Source organism: Corvus moneduloides, chromosome 18 (genome assembly GCF_009650955.1).
Source record: "Corvus moneduloides isolate bCorMon1 chromosome 18, bCorMon1.pri, whole genome shotgun sequence".
Classification (NCBI taxonomy): domain Eukaryota; kingdom Metazoa; phylum Chordata; class Aves; order Passeriformes; family Corvidae; genus Corvus; species Corvus moneduloides.
The window spans coordinates 5,371,810-5,388,886 of record NC_045493.1 but is presented as its reverse complement, the minus strand read 5'-3'; the positions used below and the strand labels follow the sequence as shown (position 1 = coordinate 5,388,886).

Genomic DNA, 17,077 nt, shown 5'->3' with positions numbered 1-17,077 from the left:
GAAAAAATAGATTACTTTTGTTAAGAGAGTGGAATTGGTGTCATTTTATGTATGTATTTCCTTTCCAAAGCACACATTTCAAAAAATACAAAAAAAACCTAACCCAAAATTGTATGCTTGTGCACTTGTTTGACCAACCACAGTACTACAGACAGTTGGGAGCCTTTGAATTGGAGTTTGTCATGCTGGTTTCAGTGGTTTGCCAGACACTTAACCTGTGAATATTCTTCTAATTTCCTTTGCCTCAGTGGAAGTAATCTAAATCTTCACACTTTGGTGGTGTGGCTTCAGAAACATGGCCAAGATGGGACATGTGGGTCACCATAACATGCCTGGGATTCCACACGCTCCAGAGATCTGTGTGCATTCACGAGGGTCTAAGATGGGGTGATTGTGCCTGAAAGGATATTTTTTCTTCCACCCCCTAGCAATTTCCCCCTTTGTTTTGGTTTTGTTAGGGTTATGTTGCTTCACCAGCTCTCATATTGATACTGTAGCTCTTCACTGCACTTCGTAGCATTCACCTGTGCTTTGTGGCAGTGCTGGGTTGTTGTGTTTGCTCGTGGCGGCTGTTGCATGCTGTGTGTGCACGTGTGCATGTGTGTGTGATGTCTGAAGTGCTCTCATTTGTTTCCCTTTTGAAATCCTGTCTCTGACCATCCCTCTTTGCCTGGATGGAAAGGGACTGCGTTGCTCTGATGTTGTGAACTAACAGCTGTGCTGAATTTGACACTATTTTCTTTATCAGTTATTGCTTTCCTTTTTCAGTCTTGCTATGTTGTATTTAATTTTATTTATTTTTAACAATTGTAAGCACATGCATTCTTTGACTCTCTAGAGACATGTTGCTGGCTGCTTCAGTCCATTTACATAAACACCAAGCAGGAGTGCCTCATACCATTTACAGGAAGGAGACTACATTATCTCTTAGGTTAGTTAGGATTGTGAAGGCTCCTTGGTAACATGTAAGCTAGGAAAAACAGGTAGCCCAGAGAACTTAGTGTAGATCTTTGAAGTACCAAACAGAAGCTCTTTGACTGATAAGTGAATCTGCCAAAGCTACCTGAATACTACCTCAAAAATATGCTGATTTTGTTGTAAATTCTCAGTATGTGGTGTAATATCAAATTTTAAGTAACAGAGGGCTATACATATATATATATGTGGCTTATGCAGGCTGATGGTTCTGAAAGGTACTTTTAGACACTGCAGAGCAGCATAGTCCTAATACTACTTTAAAATAGTAGTAGAGGAATAGGTATTTGTCAACATTATGGACATTTAAAAGGTATATTTGACTTATTCTGTGGGTTGTAACAGGAAGGAAATAGATTTTTCAAACCTGGAAGTCCTTTTTGTTGTCTTTGGCATTGTTATACTGGCATAGGTTAGGCTGGTGTGAGATTTGCTCACTGTGGAGCATTGTACTGACAGTTGCTGTTGAACTGTCTGACAAAATGTCTTGTAATGGAGGGGGCATTTGCAAATACTGCTAAATCCTTGGAGTCCACAGTGGGGGAAAGCACATCAGAAACCTATGGCATTATAGAGCTTCTTATATGGAGCATTCTTGACAGCAATCTTAGAGTACTTATTTCCAAGAATTTTAGAACTTCAAGATGTCAGGAAAAATTTAGGAAAGGCCCCTCATGGAAATGACAGGATACTCAACCCTTGACCCATGGATCTGAGTCTGCATATCGGCTCTCTCAAGATACCAGGAACTCATTAGGTGCTCTCTGAAAACAGATAGGAGTACAAAAAGGAGTTTGATTTCCAAGCCAGCACGTTAGGTTAACCTTTAGAGAAAAGCTCACTAACCTTCCCTTCACGCTCCCCCCTCCCCAGTTCCCGGAGGTTGCATGTGCTTCTCATCCTGCCAGTGCACTGCATTTCTTGTTTTGCGATTACTTTTGTCTGTTGTCCCTCTGTCCTCAAAGATGATCACCGCACCTATGGCCCGAGGTGGGATGCAAATCAGACCACGGTTCCCGCCTACCACCGCTGTGTCTGCTACACCACCAAGCTCCATCCCCTTGGGCGGACAGCAAATGCCACAGGTATTTACTGGGACAAAGCACATTGTGTCAGGAATTGTGCAAAGCTTCACTGCCTGGGTCTGTAGCACTGCCTTTCAAGCAAGGGGACATTCACGATTGCATCTAACAGTGAACTTGCTGGTGTTACTCAGGGTGTTGGTCTGTTTAGGTTGTGGTTTTTTATGGATCATTTTTCATTTTAAGTAACAGGTTTTCTGAGAACTTGGGTTATCAAATAAAGCATTTTTTAAGTGGCATAGATCTTTATTTTAACATTTTAAACTTCTCCATGTTCAGAATTGATTCAAGTCTCAAATTAAAGGTCCATGCTCCATGAGTGTGCATTTCTGACTGTTGCAAGTCAGCACTGCAGTGTACCTGGCTGCGTTGTGTCCAGGGCCTTGCTTGGCTTATGTTCATGCTCTGTACAGGTGCTTCTTGCCTTATTAGTAAACCTGGCTTGTTTCAGTTTGAGCAGCTTCTTGGCATGATATCAGGGACACAGAAAAATTTGAGCTGTTCTTTTCTTTCATGGTTGTGTAGGAGGAACTGCCAGAAGGATTCCACTTGTACCTGCATCAGAGAAGAACCAGTGTAGGCAGGAAGGCAGCTCCTATCCAGCTGTGGCTGGAAAATGCATGAGGTCAGAGCACTTCATTTCTTCTCAGGAGTTTGCAAAGGTAGTGACAATGACCAGAAGGATTCTGCAGTCCTAGGCAAACACATCTGTTGTCACTTCTGGTTGAAGATGGATGGTCATTTCAATCCAGGACAGTGTGTATATGTTAACTGTCATAAACCTCAGGCATAGCTGTGGAGTCAGAGGGGAATTCGTGCTTTGGTCACTGTAGCCCTACTGTAGCACTGGAGTATATATACTGAGATAATCATCTCCCATTTGAAATATCCACAATATTTGAGGCTTTCCCATGGAGACTTAAATATTAATTTTGCTTATATTTAATATTTGACTCACAGCATGACTTCTCAAGACTCAAGCATTCAGTGCCATAGGGTGGTCTTTTAGCACTGTCATTGTTACTGAGGAGCTTTGATTTCTGACACCAAGTGAACTGGTCATCAGAAGTGTTTTCAGTGTCATGCCAAGGATTATGAAAGTGATGTAGAAGCCTGAACAACTGGTCAAAGCAGAAGAAGAAGAGAAATTTTTCATGAACAATGATTGGTGTGAAAATGTCTCCTGAGCAGGTGCTAGGATGGGTGAGTGAGTCATGGTTTACTGGTGGCCGGAAACATGTTTTGAAAGCCTGTCTGACCTGCCATGTACTTGACAGCTCTGGATCAGCATGAATCTCTAGTACTGTCTGTCAAAATATTTTGTTCAGGTTCTAGGTAGATTAGAAATTAGAAATGTTGTCTTTTACACCTCTTAATCTTGTAAAATGCTTAACTAATGTTGTCTGTTGTACATAACTTGCTTGTCATCAGAGTCCTTGCAGCTGGTCACAATAGGAGTGAAGGGTTGTAGCATATATGCGGTTATTAATCACTCATTTAAGAGCATGTCCTCTCCTTGACTATAGTATCAAAATCCATTTAGATGTGGTGATAGGTAGTTCAGGGTGTATTTTCTCTTTAGGAAAGAATCTTGGTATTGCACTGAAGAATGCTTTTCAACAGAAGGACCAGATGTGATATCAATACCTTGTGGCTATTTGTTTTTACCCCATATGACAAAACAGTCTGTCCTTTTTTTGTCACAAGACTCATTTGATTCTCCAGTGAGTTTATTTGTTTGGTTGGGGTTTTTTGCTTATTATAGTCTTTTCAAACAAAACAAATTGCTGATATGACATTGTATTCCACAATCACCTGGTGTTTTGATTTGAAAGAGAGTTAGAACTGAGAGCCCTTACCAGCCTTATCTCCTGACTGCTGTTCTGTGCCTGAGACTCAGCAAACTGGAGATAGAACTCATAGCTGGGTTTATCTTCCAGGACAGTGTGCTCTGAACACTAAGAGTAGCTTTGATTTAGTGGATGTAAATACAAACTTTTATCATGCAAGCCTAAATATCTTTTGGGCAAGACTTCAGAAAATTAGAGTATGGTGTCATGATCAGGTCACTGTAGAGTCACAGAGCAAATTCATACTCAGTGGGCTGTAGTAGCTGTCCATGGACATGTTTTTATGTGCAGAAATTCATATCCCTCAGTGAAAAAATATGTAGTTGCATTTCTTTGTATCTGTTGAAGATGCAAGGTATACAAATGATCAGTAACCATGGCTTAACTCTGGAGTTGAATGAGTTCAATGGAGTTAAAGCTCTGGAGAGGAGGGGTTTTTCTGTCTTTTGGGTTCATAGCAATTTTTGTGGTGTGGTTGGTTGGTTGGTTGAGGTTTTTTAAGCTTTCTTTTTACTCAGAGTCAGCTGCAAAGAGCATTCCCTAGAAGTTGAAATTTCATGACATTGTTACAATCTTTAATCTGTGTCCTGCAAACAGTATAGGAACCTAAACCTGAATTCATCTTTAAATCTGTTCTATAGAACAACTGAAATAATGTAGCAAATGAACTGCTGTCAAAGAAAACTAAGGCAGTAAGTTCAGAACTGCCCACTTATGAATGTTTTTGATAATGCCACAATTTTGCCTACTATCAGACATTGGCCTTTGCTGTTCTGAAATGAAGCTGGCAGAGAGCAAACCTGTTGCAAGAAGGAAATCTGTTTGCCTGTGCATGTATTTGAATGAGGAGGGGTAGTGCAAAAAAATTCAATTCATCCAGTGCTTATGTACACAGCAAATGCTGCATGTCCTTTTCGCTTTTCTGCAGCATTTGTAAATTAATGTAAATAATGTCCTTGGTGCCGAATTACACACAGAAACCTAAATCTGGCAAAAAAACCTAATGAAATCTCCTTCCCTCCTTCCCTCCTTCCCTCCCTCCCTCCCTCCATGTAAGTGTTCAGACATAATTGTGTGTGACCAACGTGAGACACTTAACAGGGGCCTGATGCTCAGGACATGATTAACCACTCCAAGCGGTCTTACTCTGACTTGATGAAAAATGGGTGGAGTATCCATATGGGTAAGTTCTAAATCACTCGCTGCCTAATAGCACATTAAATAGACTTGTGAAAAATCAGGGAATGCTTTTTGCAGTGTCCATCCCAGCTTCCTTCCAAATATGGTGAGCTGCCTGGTGTCAGAGGCAAACTGTGCTTTTCAATCTCAGAAATGCTTTTCCAGCTGTTGAGGAGAGACACGCTGTTAAAGAATCCACCTCCTTTGGAAAACAGTAAGCACAGGCTCAGTAGTTGTTGACTATGGAGAAAAGGAAGATATTGTAGCTGATTTATAACATCATTTCAGCCTCACTTGATCTAGGTATTACCTTTGTGGGAGAGATTGCAAAGGTACTGGGGTTATTGAAGATAGAAAAAAACCATCATAGTATGTCAGGCTGCATTTGATTTTAAACTATTCTGTAATGGATGATAAACTAGTATCTCCAAGCTGAGCAGTTTTGCACTGAGCTGGAGATTGTTTGTGCCCTTTTTGGGGGGGGGACTATGACCTTTTGCATAGCTGCAATGTGATGTACCAAGCAAAGCATTTCCTGTTGTAGTCAATGTGTCCATGCGAAAGAAGACAATGTGCTAAAAATACTCCAGTGTGCTAAATATCATGTCCTCTGGATACAGTTGGATTATTTAGATGGATATTTAACAAAAGAGTGAAGGGCAACACCAATTTGCAGTGCCTGTAAAGTGTCTGGGACTCGTGGACTTACTGGAACTCTCGCTTAAAAATGGTTTAGACTGAGGGAAGAGTTGTTAATTCAAAGATGGTAATCAATGACTTACAGATTGGACACATGGGTTAATGAGCCACAATATATTGCCTCTGCAGGCTAATTCCATTTATCTTTGTATGTACTTATTTACAGCCTCAAGTCATAAGATCTCTGCATGTGCCTTAAACATGATCACTTAATATCTGCATTACTATACCATGCCTCTGCCATTGCACAGGTTTTTTTGTTTGGTTTTAAGTGATTAAGGGGAAAAATGTGTGTTAAAACAAATGTGAGAAGTTGCTCAAATTTGAGTATCATCTAGCTCTGGCACTGTAGAATGTACAGAATAAACTTAGTTGTTACCTCTGTTTTGGTGCTGGGAATGCTCTTACCTGACTTTTTGTCCTTCAGGCACACTTCATCATTCTTCAAAGGTCAGAAAGCTACTTCATTTTTTTTTCCACCCAGCCATTCCGTTTGGAGTTTCTATCTCCACCCGGATTTTCAGAACTCAATATTTAAACAAGATGTTGGTGATTTGGCTTACTTAATTTTTTTCTTCCTTCTTCCTAAAGAAAACCAGTTGAGAAGCTACAGTCAAGTCTGACAGACCGTTGAAGACTGTAATTAAAATGTTTAATAAGGAGGGTTTTTTGACTCTTAATTAAGTGGGAACTGTCTTTTCTTCCTGCTCTTCTTTAGTTCTAATAAAGTCCAGGTTTTTCACATGGCACTTCCGACATTTTAATTGCAACATGATGGTTTGGGCAGTGCAAAATAATTATTATACAGTTAATTCAAGCTATGTGCAGTTTTAATGGTTATTTCTACTGAAGTTGGTAAGATTTACTGCCCTGAGAGCTTCAAGAATGATACAGGTGGGAGTGTCCTTATGGAGGAGAAAGGAAACTAATGCTTTCATTTCTTGTAGGCCTGGGGATACACTTCTCTCCACAGGTAAAGCCTTTTAGTTAGGTTCCCATCCTCTACTCCCTTTTGTTGTTACTGATAGTATCTTTTCCCACATTCCAGGTCAGCCAGAACAATATTACCATGATGTCATCCCCATCTCCTGTCCAGCAAGCTCAAACACCCCAGTCAATGCCTCCACCACCACAGCCGCAGCCATCTCCTCAGCCAGGCCAGCCAACTTCTCAGCCAAACTCAAACGTCAGGTGAGCCACACTGCAGCTTTTGAGGACTTCTGTTAATGCCATAAGTGTGAGGTTTTCAAAAACATTCAATATCTCTTAATCAGTTTCCAGTGAAGTGAATGAATTTTAATAACAACTGCACGGGGAGCACAGGGGAGACTGCTGAATACACTCTGAAACCCCCCATTTTGCATAAAGAATCTGTGTATGAAATCCTCACCAAGGCAGAACTACAGTGTCATAACAATGCTTACTAAAATCGTATCTGCTTATAGGCTGATGATCCCTCCTTGTCAGATTCAGGTTTGATTTTATGCTTATTTTTCAGTTCTGGCCCTGCTCCATCACCCAGCAGCTTTCTCCCCAGTCCATCTCCACAACCATCGCAAAGCCCAGCAGCTGCACGAACACCTCAGAACTTCAGTGTCCCATCCCCAGGTCCTTTAAACACTCCAGGTAAATGATCTGAGAGCTATACTGCAGACCATGAGTTGGGCTGTGTTTTGGTAACTGTAATAGTTCCTGGGAAACCCGTTATTTTTGGCACAGTGTAAACTTCCAAGAGTTCTATGTAGCAGCTGGCATTGCAAGTAGTGAACATGTCACATACACCACATAACACAACAGCTTGGATTCCCAAATCAAAGTCAATTGAAACCTCTTTTCTCATCACTGAACCATGTAATGGGTTTTTCTAACTTCCCCCATATTTTGAAAAAAGAATGATACTTAATTTAATGGAGCAAGTTTATAGAGGCATTCCTTAGTTCCAACAGGAAGGAATCCTTAGCGACACTGTGCAGTTGTAAAGGACATAACCACTTAATTGCAGGAGCAGGCTGCTTTGCTCCAGAACACCTTCCCAGGTGTCCTCTGGCACTTTGCACTTCCCTCCCAGACACAATAAGCAGTTTGTGATACTGTGAATGGAGGTGACATACTGGCTCCTTTTCATGCCAGTGTTGTATGCTTTGCAGTTAGGAAAGGACCCACTTAACAAAAACTGCAGTGTATTTATTGTATTTATTTAGTGTTTAAAGCATCAGAGTGAAGGCAAGATAAAGACCTAGAAAATGGGTTTATGGAACTTCGGAACCTTTCAGAAAAGTACGGATTAAGTGGGAATTGCTGTTCTGCCCATGGAATATGTTATTTCTACACAACACTAGAGGCTTGGGCAAGCACTTAAAACTATGGAGGGCATCCAGTTGTGGTTTTGGATATTTGACATGAGCTACACTTTGAGATCAAGATTCTGAAACGCGAGAATAATGTTCTGCAGTATCTTTTTTCCCACTGTGACATGCAGTCTTCCTTTTTGCTAGGAAATCCAAATTCTGTCATGAGTCCAGCCAGTTCTGGTCAGTCAGAGGAGCAGCAGTATCTGGAAAAACTCAAGCAGCTATCAAAATACATTGAGCCACTCCGGAGGATGATCAATAAAATAGATAAAAATGAAGGTGAGGTTTCCTATATTTGGCCATGCATTTCTCTGTGTCAGCTCTCTTATCTGCTGAAAGAAGCAGTACTTTGTCTTTTATGGTGACTTCTTTTTCAGGGATTAAAAATGTGAGAGAAAGTGAGCTGTGCTTTCTTGCTTCTAACTAAAGATTTTAGTGTGAAGAGTGGGCAAAATCCTTATCTTTAAATTCTCATCAGTTTTTCTTTTACTTCTGATGATTTTGAAACATGTAGAGTTTATGCTTTGGATATACTTAGGATTAGATGACAGGTCTTTAATCCTCACAACTTTCTTTAGTATTGCCTCATGTTTTCATTTTTTGACAGTATGCTTTATTTCTGTCTGCAAGAATGGAAGCTATTCTTGTAGTCAGTGTTTGTGTTTCTCTTACTATTTCAGACAGGAAGAAGGACCTGAGTAAAATGAAGAGTCTCTTGGATATCCTGACTGACCCTTCAAAGCGGTAACGTTTTCTGTCAGTTTTCCCAACTGTTCCAGAACTCTGTTGTTTAGCACCCAGCCCTGTTGCCATTGAGGCTGTCTGTGGGGCTCAGATAGCAGAAACACTTCAGCTGAGGTGCCCATTTTGTGGGTGATGTGGATGCAATTTCTCTTCCTCTGCAGGTGCCCCCTGAAAACGCTGCAGAAATGTGAAATTGCTCTGGAGAAGCTGAAAAATGATATGGCTGTGGTATGTAATGCTTTGTGCCAGCAAAGATAAGCAATTCATTCCAAAAAGTCTTTAAGATTTGGCAGGATTATTTTTGCAGTTTTTATTACTCATGCTGTTAAACCTTCAAGTAAGGTTGGACAAAATAAGAAAACAGGAAAAAATGGGCAAGCATTTGCTTCATGTAAGTCACCTGTATGTATCTTTTAACTGAACTTGCAGTTTCTAGTGCTTTGTGCCAGGACTTGAATAGTTTTTTCTAGGGACTGTGGCTGATTTCAGGACAGCCTTCCTAAACCAAAACTGCATATGGGGTTTTTTTGCTTTACTTCCTCCCTTAATGTTACTATATACAGTTTTGAGAATCATTCGCATTCCATGCATTGGAAGTTTACTGCTGTAAAATTTTCCAGAATTAATAGTAGGTATTTCTATCTTTGGTGATGATTAAAAGAAAAGGGGCTTCTGTTGTGTTTCAGCCTACTCCACCACCTCCCCCAGTGCCCCCTACCAAACAGCAGTACTTGTGTCAGCCACTTTTGGATGCTGTTCTGGCCAACATCCGCTCACCAGTCTTCAACCATTCCCTGTACCGGACGTTCATGCCGGCGATGACGGCGATTCACGGGCAGCCCATCACGTACGTACCACAGGCCTGCTGCCTGTCTTCAGTGCTCATTATTTGAGGAAAAATGATTTTGTAGAAACTATTAAAAGAACAGATGGGTTTATGGATGGGGATGACATAGCTTTTCTTTTTTCACATGTGAAATATTTAACAAGTACAGTGTTGGCACATTTTCACCTGGTCCCTTTGTGGACTGTGTTTTACACAGGGCCCCAATTGCTTCCCCTCGAAAACGGAAATATGAAGAGGATGAAAGACAGACCATACCAAATGTCTTACAAGGAGAAGTTGCAAGATTAAATCCTAAATTCCTGGTGAACCTGGATCCTTCACACTGCAGTAATAATGGCACAGTTCATCTCATATGCAAGCTAGGTAGGAAGAAAGGGGGAAATGTGCAGTTTGGTTCCTCCTTGGGATTCAGAGGCTAGAAACCAAGCTCAATTATGCACAAAAAGCCTACTGTCTGGCAAGAAATGCTCTGTTCTGATGGAAGTGTGTTTGCCTTCTAGATGACAAGAATCTCCCAAATGTCCCACCACTCCAGCTCAGTGTTCCAGCAGACTATCCAGATCAGAGCCCTCTGTGGATAAAGAACCCCAGACAGTATGGTATGAAGATGCTGCCATGACATTTGTTGGGCATGTGTATGTGGCAGTAGCGGGGAATTGTGAACACCTAATGTTGCTCTTTTACTTTAATGTTTTTAATATGATTTTTATGACAACTTCCTTTATGTGTTATCTTTTTTTTCCAGCAGCCAATCCGTTTTTGCAGTCAGTGTATCGATACATGACTTCAAAACTATTGCAGCTCCCAGACAAGCATTCAGTCACAGCACTCTTGAACACCTGGGCACAAAGCATTCGTCAGGCCTGTCTCTCTGCTGCGTAACAGCTAACCTCCTAAATCATGAAGCAAGAAAGGTCTCAACAGCTGCCCTCTTCCACATGGCACTGGAAAACCACAGTGTGGGGAGGTTACTTCAGAAGAAAGAAGCCTTATGTTGTTTTGTTTCTAGGTTATCAGGTTCAGTAGAGAACCTGATGTTAGACTTAGCTTTCGTGCTTTCTCTCTTCTGCCTCTGTGGACTTTTGCCAGTCTTTTCAAATATACAAAATGTGTATATATGGTTCTCAAGACTGTATTTAGGATGAGTTTTTATTGTCTTCTTAGAGAAGAAATTATATGTGGACTTCCATCAGGGAGTCTGGTATAAGAGGGGTAGGGAAAAAATGTCCTAATTTGCTTCAACATTTGCTCAGTGCCAGTATTTCTTTCACACTGTATGTTTTGTGACCTGATACTGCCCCAGAAATAAATGAGCTGCAACTAGAATGTGCTTGCAAACTTCCCAGTGGGTGTAGGAAATCTTTTTGATTATTAGCTTTGCCCAGAGATGGGATAAATTACATCCTTTTAGACATCCCTCAAATATGTGAGGTAACTCTGGATAATTATATAATTATACTTGGGGGTGGGAATGTGGAACTAAACAGAGCAAAAAAGGTATTTTATAGCTTATTTTAAATGCTACTTTGTATAAACGGTTTTTGGTTAGCATGGACCACTCCAAAAGAGTAAGGTTGATGAGGAAGAAGAGATACTAATGTGCACACTGACTTGCTCTGTAAATTCAGTAAATGTGTATGTAAAGCTGGGGGAGGGATCAACAGTATAAAGGCCAAGTGACATAAATCAATCCAGCAGGCTCATAGCTATTTTTCTTCTTTTCAGAGTCTTTCTGAGGCATCTGGCTTCCATTGGGAGTTAATGCAGTGCACTGAAAATGTTTCTATACTACATCGGTTTGTTTAAACAGAAAAGGCAAAAAACAACATTCTGGAGTAGAACTGGCAACTAATATATTGTGCCTTGAACAATGATGGGCACTCAAGTCAGTCATCAGCTGCCTTATTGTTGGGCACTTTTCATTAAAACATTTACCACAAGTAACTCGAATTTAATACATTTTTCATATTTCCCTGTGTCTAAGTTGTTCCCTCTTAAGTTCCTGGTGCAGGAGAATTTCAAATATCAGATGTTCCAATTATATCCTGCCCCCTCTCTCTCCGTACTGTGCAGCAAACCTTAAAGAGTAGCTGGGCTCTCTTACAGTAGTGTCAAGAAATTGCTATGACCTCTGTAAATCCATGTGGTGTCATCAGTTTTAGGATGTTTTTAAATGTGGGTACTTAGTAAGCACTGACTGAGGCAGCAGAATGCTATCAGTATTTTGTACATGAGCTAATGCTTGTTTCTACTGTAATAAATTTATTATTATTCCTGTGTTGGATGCTAACATTGTACTGCTCTTGCCCTGTTAGATATCAGTGTCACTGGATGAGGGTTACTCTGTTCTATGGTAAGTGAAAACTTACAGGCTTTGAAGGTTAGGGGATGAAATCATAAATGGCTCTGTATCTCATGCACCACTGTCCTTACTGTCCTGAGTGAACTGGAAAACCTGGTCAAGAGGTTAGTGATAGGATCTACGTGTGGCATGGCTTCAGTTTTATAAATACTCATGGCTCATTCTTCCCCCTCAAAAAAAAAAAACCAAACAACGTATGCACTAGAGTCTACAGGAACACTTTTATAAAAATAAAATTTACACTGATTATCTCTACAAGGCCACATCATTGTTTATAAAACTCCATTAACTTTAGTATTAAAAAATACTTTAGGAAGGTCTGATAAAATTAAAACATTTTAGTCATGGAATCCCAGGCTCATCCTTAAAACATTTATTTTTACAAGCCAGAAGAGGGAGCTAGTGTTCATGTGGTTTCCATCCTTCAAAGAAAAAAGTCATTATTACAGCATAAAGAAAATATCCAATTAGGATAATGAATGTGCAGCCAACTGGCCCAATGTAAAACCAGGATGCAAAGAAGTAGATCATCAGCAGAGAAATCAGAGTCCTGTAGCTGGCCAGAAACCTCAGACTGATCCTGGGTCCCCAGTTCTGGCTCGTTCTGTCCCTCACCACAGGGCTGTACCTGATTTTCTGTACAAGCTGGGGGTTGGTAAGATGGTAGCGACAAAGTCTGCCAACAAAATCTTCCCTGGAGCAAAGCACTTCCATCTGATCAGCAAACTGAGGTAAGAAGCATTTAGAAGTTAGTGTCCTCCTGCAAATACTGTCATAAAGTAACTTATTTTCTTCATTTATAGAATGAGGATTATAAGAAATGGGGGCTCAAACTGCACTTTTAAACAGCAGAACTGTCTTAGTGCAGACTTGCCTTGTGTTCCTCATACCTAAGAAAATAATTTGCTTTTCCTGTTTTAGAAGTGTTCATTCTGAATGTTACTCCACTGTTCATCAACCATGAGCCCCTTAATAAATCACGTTTACAATGTTTTGTGTAGGAAAAGCAGAATTGGAGGTACAGAAGCAAGCCTCTTACTACTAGGAAATACCCATCTAGACCACAATAAAGAAGATGGAGTAAGAGCAAATGAAGTGTCATGCATGTACAGGTGCAGTAAAGAACAGAAATGTGCAGTGGAGAACACAGAAGGAGGCAGTGCTGTACTTACCCTTTCGTTGAGCACTGAGGAGAAGCGGAACAGGAGGCGGACAAGAGCGGCATTTTCATAGCTGCGGATGGGCTGAAGCTCAGTATCCCCTTGATACTGCACCTCAAACCTACGTAAGCCATTTATGATCTAGAAATGGGAAAATAAACACCTCATCTTGTAGCTCCCATCTGAAACACCTTTTTACTGGCACCTCTCTTAGCCCCAAGCAAGTTGCACTTCTCTTCATCATAGGACAACTTGATTTTTCAAGAACAACCTAGGGAGTGATATGGAATCGTTTCTCTCTCACCTGGTACCTGCCCAGGGGTGTAAGAATGAGGCCGTTCTCACTTGCAATGCAGTCTGGAAGCTGTTTTTTTCCATTCTCATCTTGAGCTGTCCCACACTTCATCATCATCTGAGTCAGCTGGGCTTCACTCAGCTACACAAGAATAACACAGTTTTAAAGCAGGTGTTTGATCTACCCCCTAGTTAATTTACTCCTCACTTAACAAACTCATTAGCATTGGAAGTCTTTTGATAGCCAGCTCAGATACCAAAAACTGCTTAATAGCACCTCAGTTAGACATTAAAATGAGAAGAACTTTTCCAGATTTGTCTGCGCTTGTCCAGTTCTAGAGAAGTGCTCTGGTTTGTATCGCCCTTAGCTCTCAAAGAGTATCAAAGAGCTGTCTCCTAGGGCAATTCTGTGTAAGGGAGTGTGGCTGCAGAGAAATTAATCTGTTATTTTTAACAGTTTGTCCATAGCTGCAGTTGTAGGTTTGATACTTAGAAATTCAGAACACCTAATTCCATCTATATTGAAAATGGGTTTTGAAGCAGTCAGGTAAAGTCGAGAAGATGTTAAAATTTAAAAGCAAGGTCTTTGGATAACTCTGTGACCCCACAAAGTACAAGAGACACAGATGTACATTTGACGAATCCCGACTCTTGTTCTCGCTGCACAAGTTCTTAGAAAGATGTTACGTACCTTAAAGATCTGGCACAAATATTCCAGTGCCTTCTCTAAATATTCATCTGTTTTTTTGATGCTGTCCTGCCCAATTTCATCAAGGTCATTGCCTGTGTAGGAACCATTCATGTCAGATGGTGTGAATCTAAACCACGAGAAGAAGGACGGGCTGGCCATTGTCTCTGCAGAATGGTCTGATATGGACTTTGCTGTCTGCTGTGCCTGACAAATTAACTGAGCCAGTTTTAACACCTAAAACAAAAAACAAAACAAAATGGTGTGGGACAAAGATAAAGGATCACTAAGCATCCATAAATGGATAAAACTGTGCCTTGATAGCTGAAAGTGAGAGCAATCCCAGCAAACTCACTCCCTTTAGTGCATATGGATTTGTGCTGACTGACTGTTAGTTGGATTTCCAATAGGGCATAAGCAGTTCTGTTGAAGCATTTAAGAAACCTCAGTGCTGCTTGGGTTCTTTTGATGCTTTTTTTTTTATTTCTGCTGCTTTGACTTGCTGGTAGGTACTGATCAATCAGAAGATCCCAGTAAGCATGTTTGAGAGGATATACCATATACTGCTCCAAGGCAGCAAGCTGTTACATTAACTTATTTATCAAAGAGAAGCAGATTTTTACAGCTGTGCTGGACTGAGACCCCTCAGGGTCCAGAAGTCACTGTCAGCAAACTAAATTATACCGTAATGCAGGGTGTGAAGTGTTCCACTCTTAACTTCTCCTGACATGGATGCTCCGCACTGAGAAAACATCTGTCAAAGTAGAAAGGCAGGTGACAAGGAGCTTGTTGCTTACCAAATTCCTGACTTCTGTGCCAAACATCTGTTTATACTGGAAGTCCTGTCCTTCCAGGCTGTAAACATGACTCTTCACCTTAAATGAAGCATCTGTAACAGCTGGAGATCGTGATGACAAAAAACTCCCACCAAGAGTGGGGCTCATAAAAAGTCGGTGTTGACGGTGGGGAATAACAAGTTCTGGCTCCAGGAATAACTGTTCTCCTAGAATTTGAAAAAAGCAGTGAAGATGGTTACATAATACTGGTCTTGCCTGGGGAAGGCCCAGCTGCCTTAAAGCTGCTGGCCAACTTTATTTAGAGATTGAGTTCTAAGGGGAAAAAGGCCTTAATTACTGTTTATTATTTACTTCTCTCTGCCCAGAGCAGAAAATGTCAGAGTGCATTTAATGCAGACCATACAAGCAGCATTTTAAGTTTGTAACATTTTTCAACAAAAGGCAGTGGAGAAACTTATTTCAGACATTGATATTTGTCAAATCTCACCACTCCCAAATTTACTGTTTCCTAATTATCCTGAACCACATGCCTGACTCTTTTACTAAGTATAGGGACTTTCAGAGATATACAAAGTTTAAATCCTGAAGTATATAATGAAGTAATACAAGGGTAAGAAAAACTGACAATTGTAATTGTGTACGTTATTCTTTAAAAAGAAATTGTGGAATGAAATCCATTGTGATTAGAAGAGAACTACAGACTTACTAAACCAACTGACAAACATTAGTGAAGAGAGACTTTTGAATGGCAAAATAGCACGCAAAACGGGAGAGAAGTCTATTCACCTCAGTGCTTCTGGGGTGAGATAACTATTGTGAAGAAAGATTGAGACAGGACAACATAAGATGTCAAAATATCCTTTTACCTTTCAAGATCATTTCAGCTAGATTGGGCTGAGCAAAGACCTTAGCAACTCGGAACACCATGAGGGCATTTTTTGGACTGACCAAGTCTGTTCGAAGAGCTCTGTTCAGAAATCCCACAAACAGCTTGGTATACATGAGTAGGTTTTCTTGAATGAAGGTAGCCCTGTCAAAGTGAGTACAGGATTTGTGAGTACAGCTATTTAGAGACTTGTTATTTTGTCTTTTACCAAATCAGCCACTAAAGGAATGTTTCATACTGTCTCTGGAAAGATTTACACTGAAAACACAACAAAAACGGGTGTTCTAAGAAATCATCTCTAGTCTCATATAGGAATTCACTTCAGGTTGGTGCATAGTTCCTGAAATACTGCTGTTTTACTGAGGATCTCCATGACGGTTGGCTCAGATTACTCACAGCTGCTCCCCTCCTCACCATTTCTCCGAGACGCTGCGAGGCAAAGGCTCTGTGCTTTGTGGTGGCTTTTCAGGTGCATACCTCCAAGGCTGCAAGTAACTTAACCACATCTCAAGAACCTAAGCAAAATCACACATAAACCCACATGAGTGCCAGTACTTTTTGGAGAGGAAGGCAGGAGGGGTTTTTTGTTAATTTTTTTGTTATATAAAGAATTCTACTGCTCTAGAAAAGTGATGTAAAGACCAAGAAACAGCAATAACTAATAACTAGTTCTGTTGAGTACAGACTTAGGTGGAGAAGCAGGTACATACTGCTCTGAAAGAGGCATCCAGAGGCCAGTGGCCAAAACAGTGTTGCAGAAAGATATAAAGCTTCTCCTGGACAAACCGAGGAATCACAACCCTGCAAAAAGATTCAAAGACAGTCACATGTATCAACTGGCAGCAACTTTTAAAAACAAAAAACCCAACCCTACCAACCAACAACCCAACACACTTCCACAAATGCAAACAGAGAAAGAATTGAGAAAAATTTGTTCTTCCTTAACTGAAACTACTTCGGGCCATTGAATTTCAACTTGAATTATTAAATGCCAAATACTAAACTAACCTTGGAGAATCCTCTGACAGCATTTTCTTTTCTCTACAGACTAGGGCAATAGCTGCTGCTGAAGCTGCCCCCCGTCAGTGGATGTGAGAAACGTGATCCATTAGCTCTTGTGTACTTTTAATAATGTACTTCTGTATTTAGCATCAGAACAGCAT

General features: G+C 40.6%; 2 protein-coding genes across 6 annotated transcripts in view; one reads left to right on the top strand and one right to left on the bottom strand.

Moving 5' to 3' along the window:
• The window catches only part of MED15 (mediator complex subunit 15), a 26,102-nt gene extending 14,098 nt beyond the window's left edge, over positions 1 to 12,004 (top strand). Inside the window, exons 9-18 of one of the 2 annotated variants that reach the window (XM_032127714.1) lie at positions 1,941 to 2,060; positions 6,834 to 6,976; positions 7,284 to 7,411; positions 8,281 to 8,415; positions 8,817 to 8,880; positions 9,042 to 9,108; positions 9,567 to 9,727; positions 9,924 to 10,090; positions 10,228 to 10,326; positions 10,473 to 12,004. In XM_032127714.1, coding sequence (XP_031983605.1) covers positions 1,941 to 2,060; positions 6,834 to 6,976; positions 7,284 to 7,411; positions 8,281 to 8,415; positions 8,817 to 8,880; positions 9,042 to 9,108; positions 9,567 to 9,727; positions 9,924 to 10,090; positions 10,228 to 10,326; positions 10,473 to 10,609 — 1,221 coding nt within the window. In that variant the 3' untranslated portion in view covers positions 10,610 to 12,004. The remainder of the gene's footprint in view (positions 1 to 1,940; positions 2,061 to 6,833; positions 6,977 to 7,283; positions 7,412 to 8,280; positions 8,416 to 8,816; positions 8,881 to 9,041; positions 9,109 to 9,566; positions 9,728 to 9,923; positions 10,091 to 10,227; positions 10,327 to 10,472) is intronic. The other variant, XM_032127715.1, reaches the window with a different exon arrangement.
• Positions 7,960 to 17,077, bottom strand: part of SMPD4 (sphingomyelin phosphodiesterase 4) — a 23,847-nt gene continuing 14,729 nt past the window's right edge. Inside the window, exons 12-20 of one of the 4 annotated variants that reach the window (XM_032127708.1) lie at positions 16,625 to 16,715; positions 16,329 to 16,429; positions 15,895 to 16,058; positions 15,029 to 15,234; positions 14,235 to 14,468; positions 13,554 to 13,685; positions 13,262 to 13,390; positions 12,718 to 12,815; positions 7,960 to 9,794 (exon numbers count right to left, since the gene is read on the bottom strand). In XM_032127708.1, the coding sequence (XP_031983599.1) occupies positions 9,710 to 9,794; positions 12,718 to 12,815; positions 13,262 to 13,390; positions 13,554 to 13,685; positions 14,235 to 14,468; positions 15,029 to 15,234; positions 15,895 to 16,058; positions 16,329 to 16,429; positions 16,625 to 16,715 (1,240 nt within the window). In that variant the 3' untranslated portion in view covers positions 7,960 to 9,709. Of the gene's footprint in view, positions 9,795 to 12,291; positions 12,816 to 13,261; positions 13,391 to 13,553; positions 13,686 to 14,234; positions 14,469 to 15,028; positions 15,235 to 15,894; positions 16,059 to 16,328; positions 16,430 to 16,624; positions 16,716 to 17,077 lie in introns of those variants that run through there. The other 3 variants (XM_032127710.1, XM_032127706.1, XM_032127707.1) reach the window with 3 other exon arrangements.